The following is an 8,778-nucleotide window of genomic DNA, read 5'->3' as shown; positions in this document are numbered from 1 at the left end:
CATGTCGGACACGAAGGTTTGGTCAATTAGGCTATGTGGCACTCACATGCAATGCAAGACCAGCCGTAGGACGGTACGAGTTACATGCATAGATTGGCACAATGAAGTCGCCTGCAATCGATGCAGCACAAACATGGTTATCCCCCAATCTATTGGCGATGTTGTAACTAACACCGGCCAATCTTGTAAAATGAGCGCGTTGCACACTTGCATTTGCACACAGCTGCAGAGAGCACAAATTACGTGCTCTCCTCCGGCCGCGTCGAGCGGCATCGGGCTGCGTTTTGGCCGGTGTAATTCTTCGAGCCACACAAGGAGGCTCGTCAGTTCGTCATCCATCCACATCTCGTACACAGATGTTTCATCCGTTCATGCACAAACTCATCCTCACCTTGGGAACCTTCCGCTGCCACATGCGACGGACAGCTGTGGCTCATTGATAGGATCATCCAATGCACGGGGACTCCGGACACCATCCGAGTATAGTACTCCGCCATTTTGACTCGCGCGCCTCGGCATCGTATCTGGAACCGTGCCCAGAAGCAACTGGACAGCGCGGGGCGCGGCGAGCGACACACGGTGGCGCGCGTGTGCGGTACAGCACAGCTCATGCTGTCCCCCGCCCGCCGCGCCATGCATTCTGCCCCCGGTTGCAACCGCAAGTAGGCGCAGGATATGATCGAACGAACCATCGCCGAAGTCAAGCAGATCACCACGGGCCCATGGCCAGGGGCAAAGCCAGGATAAATGGTCGACGGGGTCGATACTAATTTAGTGTATGATACATTGTTAGATCTTCTAAAATAGCGAGGGGGGGTTTCAAGAATCGCTCCATAATACTTTGCTTGCCTATTTTATCTCTACTACATAAAAACAGAATTTATCATCCACCCTGAAAGAAAAAAAACTGGGAAAAACCAGACCCAACAGAAAACTAAATAACGGGGAAAGTAATTTCATCCCTCGAGGGGATATCCCTCGTTTCGTTCATCTCATCTAAATAGCTAGATTAATACGAAATATATCACTCCACAAATATGCAAGTTAAAATTTAACTTCTACAAATTGAAACAAAAATAACAAATATAAATGCGAATGTACGATAACTATTTTCAGTTTATTTTTTTTTGTTGTAACTTGTAGAAGTCAAATTTGATTTTGCATGTTTGTAGAGTGATATATTTCTTATCAACCTATGTTGTCAATTTTTTTATAACTATTTAGATGACATGCAAACAATGAGGGGATATCCCCTCGAGGATGAAAATCCATATATTAAATAATGCTACGAGCAACCATTGGCCCATAGGAGATTGTTGCAACGCACGGACATGTCTATAAATTATACTACCTCCGTTTCAGGGTATAAGACTTTCTAGCATTGCCCATATTTATATAGATATTAATGAATCTACATATTATGCATAGATTCATTAATATCTATATGAATGTGGTCAATTCTAGAAAGACTTATAACCTGAAACGGAGAAATTATTAAAAACCGGACATAATTAATATGTAAACAAAGTAGACATTAAATGCACAAATACTCACTGCTAAGATTACCAAAATGTATATTGGGCCTTTGGGCTGACGTATAATCATTAGCGCTAGCTAATTCCTATTTGTTGCTTGCTAATCTCAAACGTGTCGTTTCAAGTTGCTAATTAATCAGGCTATAACAAATCATGGTTACCGGGGTCTAGTGTTTTTATCGACCGGGGTCATACACGGTAAAATTAAGTGGAGTAAGAAAGGTACACAAGAAATCGTCGGGGTCAGTGGACCCCGATAGATGGCTATAGCTTCGCCCCTGCCCATGGCTCATGGATTATTGGCCTACAAATAGGCAGCGGGGAGACAGCCTTTTCCATCACCACAAGGGAAGCAAACACAATTACACGACGAGCTCGATCATCAAGTAGCTCTAGCTAGCTCGATCCCACGAGTGCTCCATTTTGGCCGTGCGATATCGCGATCAATGGCTTCGTTTAGGCTAATGATAGCGGCGGTGTCTCTGAGCCTCGTGCAGCTCTCCATGGGGAGCAGGAGGTTAATGGAGCTGTACATACCTCCGGCGAGTGACCAGCTCACGTACCACCACGGCAGCGTGCTCAGTGGCGACATCCCGGTGTCCATCCTCTGGTACGGCAAATTCACGCCGACGCAGATGTCGATCATCGCTGACTTCGTCGTCTCGCTCACCGGCGCGCCGAACGCGGCCACGCCGTCGGTCGGGCAGTGGTGGGGCACCATCGAACAGCTCTACCTGTCCAACGCCGCCACGAACAGCCAGACCTCCACACGCGTGCTCCTCGATGAGCAGGTCTCGGACGAGCAGTGCTCCCTCGGCAAGTCTCTCACCCTGGCTCAGATCGACCAGCTCGCCGCGCGCGTCGGCACCAAGAGGGGAGGCGTCGCGCTCGTCTTCACCGACGAGGACGTCACCGTCGAAGGCTTCTGCAGCAGCCGGTGCGGCAAGCACGGCTCGGACGCGAGCGCCGGCACCACCCACATCTGGGTCGGCAACTCTGCGAAGCAGTGCCCGGGGCAGTGCGCGTGGCCGTTCGCGCAGCCGGTGTACGGGCCACAGGGCACGCCGCTGGTGGCGCCCAACAACGACGTCGGCGCGGACGGGATGGTGATGATCCTCGCCTCGATGGTGGCCGGCACGGTGACCAACCCGTACGGCGATGGGTTCTACCAGGGGCCCCAGGACGCGCCGCTGGAGGCGTGCTCGGCGTGCCCGGGAGTCTACGGCAGCGGTGCGTACCCGGGGAACGCCGGTAAACTCCTCGTCGACGCCACCACCGGAGCCAGCTACAACGCCAACGGCGCGAACGGGAGGAAGTACCTGCTCCCGGCGTTGTACAATCCCGCAACGTCCTCCTGCGACACGCTTGTGTAATCCATAGTGCCGGACACGTTACGTGTTCTGTACCTGTACGCTTGGGAAGTTGTACATACGAGTTGGGAAAGTAATGGAATCACTTTGTTCGTTCTAATCGGCACAAATTCGGCCCATAGCTGTGGGCCAAATTACTACTCTGGGCTATACTAGGGATGTCGAACGCAGTGAGGTACTGGGCCACGAGCCCATGAAAACAGAGGTCATCTTTTCAGCCCAACATATCCTACCAGCAAATCAACCGGAGCAAGCCCATCTAAGAAGGTCTAGTTTTTTGATATAAACTACCATGAAAATCTCAAGAAAACGGTAAATTCGTGCCGCAATTGTACCTGAGTTTGTTGTGCCCGTCCGCTCGAACTTGTAAACAATCACTTAGTAATACACGGCGCGAATGGATAAGATGTTACTGTTAGATAGATATCCCTCCCTTGAGCCCAACGGTTCAAGGGGGCCTTGACCCGCGCCCTGATCGGGGGCGCCTAGCCCAATGGCTGGTGGGCCCCCGTCACACTGTGCCATATAAAGAGGGGTGGAGGACGGGACGGCACAAGACACGAGGTTCGTCGCTGCCGCCACTCCACCCTATAAACCCTAAACCGATCTCGAGGGGACGCAGCCAGTGACGGGAAGTCCACCGCCGCGCCACGCCTCGTCGTCAACACCGTCGCTGCTGCAAACCGCATCACCGCCATCGGCGCCGAGCACATCGTCGCCGTCGTCCACGTCAAGCCCGCGACGACAACGACGATGGCCGGCTGCACTTCTTCCTCCTCAACAACGACTGGTCACATCCCTAAACCCTTTCACTCCCTCTTGTTTATTCATCCATTGTTGTTAATCTATCGCAAATAGAACCACCCGACTAGATCTAAACCTAGGTGATCCAATAGACAACACTAACAATGGTATCAGATCGACCCTGGGGTTTAGATCGGTTCGGGGATAGACATCCACAAAGAAGAAAGAAATCCAAAGATCAAGAGAAAAGAACAGCACACGATCCGCACGGGTCGAAAAGAAAAGAGACTCACCTACCGCCGCCGCCGGCTGCCGCCGACGCGCGCCAGAGTCATGCCATGCCGCCGGCCGTCCTCGACACCGCGCGCAAGAGATGGAGAGGGCAGACGGCTCCTGGGCCGCAGCACAACCGCTCGACGGCGGCGCACTCACCCTCGGGCGAGTGCGCGCACCGGAAAGAGGATGTGCGGCGGCGCCGCCGCTCGTCGTCGCCCGCTCGAGCTCCGAGAGAAAAGAAGGGCCGGCGCCGCGCCGCCGTGCTTGCCGGCCGCCGCGTCGCTCCGCCATGCCGCCGCGCCGTGCCGCCGCAGCTAGGGTTTCGGCCGGCGAGCACGGCTAGGGTTTCGGCCAGTGGCTTGGGGGGTGGGTTTTTTGTTTCCCCGAAAGAGGCGCCCGGCCGTCCGATCGAAACCCTAGCGATCGGACGGCCAGCGATGGTTGGGCCTGTTTTGGCCCAAGAAGGAGGCGCGTGGCGGGGGCTTTCCCAGCCCAGGCCCAGGTTGCGGCCTGGGGGGAGGGGGAAGCCCGTGCGCGCAAAAGGGCCAGCAAAAGTCTAATTTTGGTCCATCGGGGCTAAAAGAAAAAGAAAAGGAGTCTATTTTTAGTCCTTGTTTCAGAAGCATTTACAATTATAGTTATTAAATGTGTTTATTTCTAAGCAATTTGAACCAACGTGAAAATTGTTTAGAGAATAGATAAATGTGAGAAATGCTTCTGAACATGTACTTTGTATATTTTCATGCAAATTACAATAGAATTTTGAATTTTTTTTTGCATGTTTTACCTCTGTTTAAATTTGAACCAACGGGAAAATTTTTACAGAGAGTAAACAACAGAGTTTTGTTACAATTTATATGAATTGTATATAGATCTTCCGCTGCAAATAGATGAAATTGATGAAAATTAGTGTTTCTAAAATTAAATTTCGAACCAACGGGAGATTTTAATTTAGGAACATTAATTATGTGCTATGATGTTGTAATTTTTCTGACCAACGTTGATAATTGCAATGTTATAGTTATGGTTCTATGTGTTATGTCTATTTTTTGCCCAACGGTAATGTAGACTTAATACATAATATTTTAATGTGAATTTTGTTCTCACAATACATGATCATATCAGGTGGCTACTCCTTGATGGGTTACATTAAAGATATTCCGACCCTGAAAGGAGATAACTACGAAGAATGGAAAAGAGAACTCGACCTTGCTTTTATCTTGGGAGAGGTGGACTGGGTGTTGACTACCCCATGTCCTATAGAACCTGCTGAACTTTTCAGATGTGAAAATGAGTCAGATGCTGAATAGCAAAAGAGAGAGAAGGACAATGCTTCCCTCATCATGTCGTATGACATTGAGCATGCGAAATGGTCCTTAGCCAACAAGAACTGTTTGGCTGCGGTAAAGAACACGATTGAGCCAACCATATTGGGCTCAATCCCAGAGTATGACACCGTCTCTAAGTACCTCGAAAGTATAAAGAGCCAGTTTACTGGTTCTTCAAAGTTTCATGCGACACAGCTAATAAAGCAGCTTGTGACAGAGAGGTACCATGGAGGTGGTGTAAAAGATTACATTCTTAGGATGAGCAACATGGCTTCTAAGTTGAAGCAAAAAAGTTTTGGGCATCTCAGATGACTTTTTGGTCCATCTAGTTATGTCCTCATTGCCAAAGAACTTTGACAACCTTGTTGTCAACTACAAAATAAGTCTAGAGAAATGGAATCTTGAAGAGCTCATCTCTAATTGTGTGCAAGAGGAGGAAAGACTCAAAGAGACCAATGGTGGCTCCATTAACCTTGTTAAAGATAACAAGGAAAAGAGCCAGAGGTCACCCTCCTCAAAAGCTAAACAGCCTCAGCATCTGCCTTAGCAACAACAGTTTACAGTTGAGAGAGGATCAGTGTCTCCACTGCAAGAAGACAAGACATTCCAAGAAAGATCATCCTGACTTCCTGGCAGTGATCATGGCAAAGAAAGGTGAGAACATTATTACATTTGTAAATGAATCTCATTATGATTGGTTATTCTAGATCCACATGGTGGATTGATTCTAGAGCAACTATTCATGTGTGTAATTGTTTAAAGGGATTCCGTTCAATGAGGACTACGCAAAGAAGTGAAATATCCATTAGAGTTGCCAATGGAGTTGAAGCAAAAGTTGAAGCTGTTGGAGATCTTTGCCTAGAGCTCGCGAATGGCTTCACACTTTTACTTCCAGATGTTTTTATGTCCCTTCTTTGCAAAGAAATAAGTGTATCCAAATTGGATTTTGATAGATATGATTGCCATTTTGGAAATGGCAAATGTGAACTATGGTATAATAATGCATGTGTTGGTCTTGCTCTGTTGCAAAATCAGCTTTATTTGTTATCTCTTTTTGAGAATGTGAATGTTGTGTCCTCGGTGACAAAAGAAAAGAAAGCGAACTCTTGATGTCTCATCGAAATTATGGCACTGTCGTTTAGGCCATATTTCGAGGGGGAGAATTGAGAGACTGGTTAAGAATATAATTCTTCCTCCATTGGAGTTCTTAGTTTTAGAACAATGCATACAATGCATAGAATGCATCCGTGCCCAAAACACCGTATGAGCTATGGATCCTCCGTGTGTGGGGGAGTCTTGCAAAGGATAAAGTATTTAACCCAAATTTTGGGAAATTGGATCCCAAAACAGTAAGCTGCCATTTTATTGGCTATGCTGAAAGATCAAAGGGTTATTGTTTCTACTACCCAAACAGTTGTGCAAAGTTTATAGAAACGAAACACGCCGTCTTCTTGGAAGACGAAATGATTAGGGGGAGCTCGGTAGTTCGAGAAATTGATCTTGAGGAGAGGCGGGTGTCTGTACCCGCTCCGTCTACTTAGGAACCTTTCTTCTCTCTACCTGCTGATGTTGTGCCAGCAATGCATGCCGTTGCGGTACCAACACCTGTTGTTATCTCTCTGTCACACCTAGAAATTCCCGAATAGAATTCTAAGCAGAATGTGCATTAAAATCCCCGTCCAGGACCGGCCTGGGTACACAAACGACAATGTTGACATTCAGATCCACGTCTTACAAATATCATAAAAGTCTTACATAAATGCAGCGGAAAAACGAAAGATAACAGGAGCTAAGCCTTGACTTGAACTGTAGTGGGAACACCACTCCACAGGCATCCTCGATGGCACGGACGAAGCCTACTCCTCGGAGAAACCACCATCTGACACATACTCATACTCTGGGGTTGGGAAAAATAGAGCAAGACTGAGTACTACCCACTGTACTCAGCAAGTCATACCGGAATAGGGGTATGATGCAGGGAATTATCAAAGGAGAGCTAGAGTGGTTCATTTGCATAAAGCGAGCATTTATAAACAAAAGTTTAAAGAAGAAAACAGTCGTAATAATTAATCAATATTAATCATCCACTGTCCAACGCTATACCACGTTGCGACAGGCCCAACCATCCACCTATACTATCCAATTTCAAAAGACTAAACTAGGGTGAGTCTAATCACGGTGAATCTGGTTGACCGCCCATAACTGCGGGCACGGCTATTCGAATAGTTTTACTCTGATCAGAGGTGTACAACTGTACCCACAAGACACAGCCCCACGACATGTTACCGTGCGCCGACATGCCACCACGACATACCGGAAAGAGGCCGTGACAGGACCCTTCGCATAACCCCCTCTAACCAAGCACACCACACCTCAGGTTTCACCCCCACTCCTCGCAAGGCAGCGGGCAGTCCCCTCTCGTGCCTAGGTGAATCCGGAAACGACAGAGGCCGTCGCAGGGCCCGCCCCGCTCCATCACGCCCACCCTTGCCTGGATGCGTCAGCTAGAGGAAAGCTACACTACAAGCCCAGCCGTTGCCCACGCTGGCTTGTGGTAAGTACGATAAGTTCTTCCAGGGCATCCCGCGAACCGGTCCTTAACTGCCATGGGTGCGACCGGCAAAACCATGCACCCACAGCCCACCATGTGATTTATTTTAATTAACCAACACCAAAGCGGTGGCACTAATCCAACAATACCATTAGAACCAATAGTCTAAACATTAATAGGATTTTCCCCATTGTGTACTAGTTGAACTAAGCATGGCTAAGCAATCCCTAGTCCAATCTCTAGTCATGTTATAACCCAAGCTGACAAAGGAACATGGTACAACAATAGCATGGCTATGACAATAGGTAAACATCCCATAGTAACATTATAAAACGATGCAGTATTTGAAGAAAAACAATAGAGCATTTGCAATATAGGATCAACATGTTCAAGTGATAGGCATGACTTGCCTTGCTCTGCTGCTGGAGGAACCTCGGCGACTATTTCGAAGTACACCGGAGCGTCGGAAGAACCGGAATCTAGCGACATACAAGGAAAACATTGCAAACAGGCTATAAGGCTACTGAAACAGAGAACAAAACCATTTTTAATGGATTCTACACATTTTTCTTGATTTACTGAGACTTGAATGGGCTTAAACGGAGCTCGGATGAATTAGTTATGAATTTTAGAAGATTCACTGTGTTTATTACTATAACAAAAAGTCCTTAAATAATTTATTGTGCAATAATTCCCAGGGCTGACGTCATCAAGGGGGCGGCGCCGACAAGCGGGTCCCACTGGTCAGTGGCTCGGGAGAGAAGGGAAGGGGCAGCGGCAAGTGGGCCCCACTCGGCAGCGGCTCAAGGGGAGGGCATGGCTGGCAAGCGGGCCCCACGGCCCCGGCTCCACGGGCCGGTGTACCGGCCAGGCCCGGCATCAAGCCGGCCGGCCGGCCACGGCAAAGCGGCGGCGCGCGCATGCGACTGCCGGCGACGGCAAACGGCAGCGCGGACGGCGGGCGGCGGTGCGAG

The 8,778-nt window shown here is 48.7% G+C and overlaps 1 protein-coding gene across 1 annotated transcript; it reads left to right on the top strand.

The window, feature by feature from the left end:
- The first annotated feature begins 1,861 nt into the window (after positions 1-1,861).
- Positions 1,862-3,252, top strand: LOC127762956 (protein EXORDIUM-like). Its single transcript, XM_052287501.1, has one exon. It carries the CDS (start codon positions 1,982-1,984, stop codon positions 2,906-2,908), a length of 927 nt encoding a protein of 308 aa, XP_052143461.1. The 5' UTR covers positions 1,862-1,981; the 3' UTR covers positions 2,909-3,252.
- The last annotated feature ends 5,526 nt before the right edge of the window (positions 3,253-8,778 follow it).

This window comes from Oryza glaberrima, chromosome 2 (assembly GCF_000147395.1).
Source record: "Oryza glaberrima chromosome 2, OglaRS2, whole genome shotgun sequence".
NCBI classification, from domain to species: domain Eukaryota; kingdom Viridiplantae; phylum Streptophyta; class Magnoliopsida; order Poales; family Poaceae; genus Oryza; species Oryza glaberrima.
The sequence above is the reverse complement of the archived record's forward strand: the minus strand, read 5'-3'. Positions and strand labels throughout refer to the sequence as shown.

Bases quoted from the DNA above. Each gene is read 5' to 3' on its own strand.
- LOC127762956 (XM_052287501.1), top strand. From the start codon at position 1,982: ATGGCTTCGTTTAGGCTAATGATAGCGGCGGTGTCTCTGAGCCTCGTG.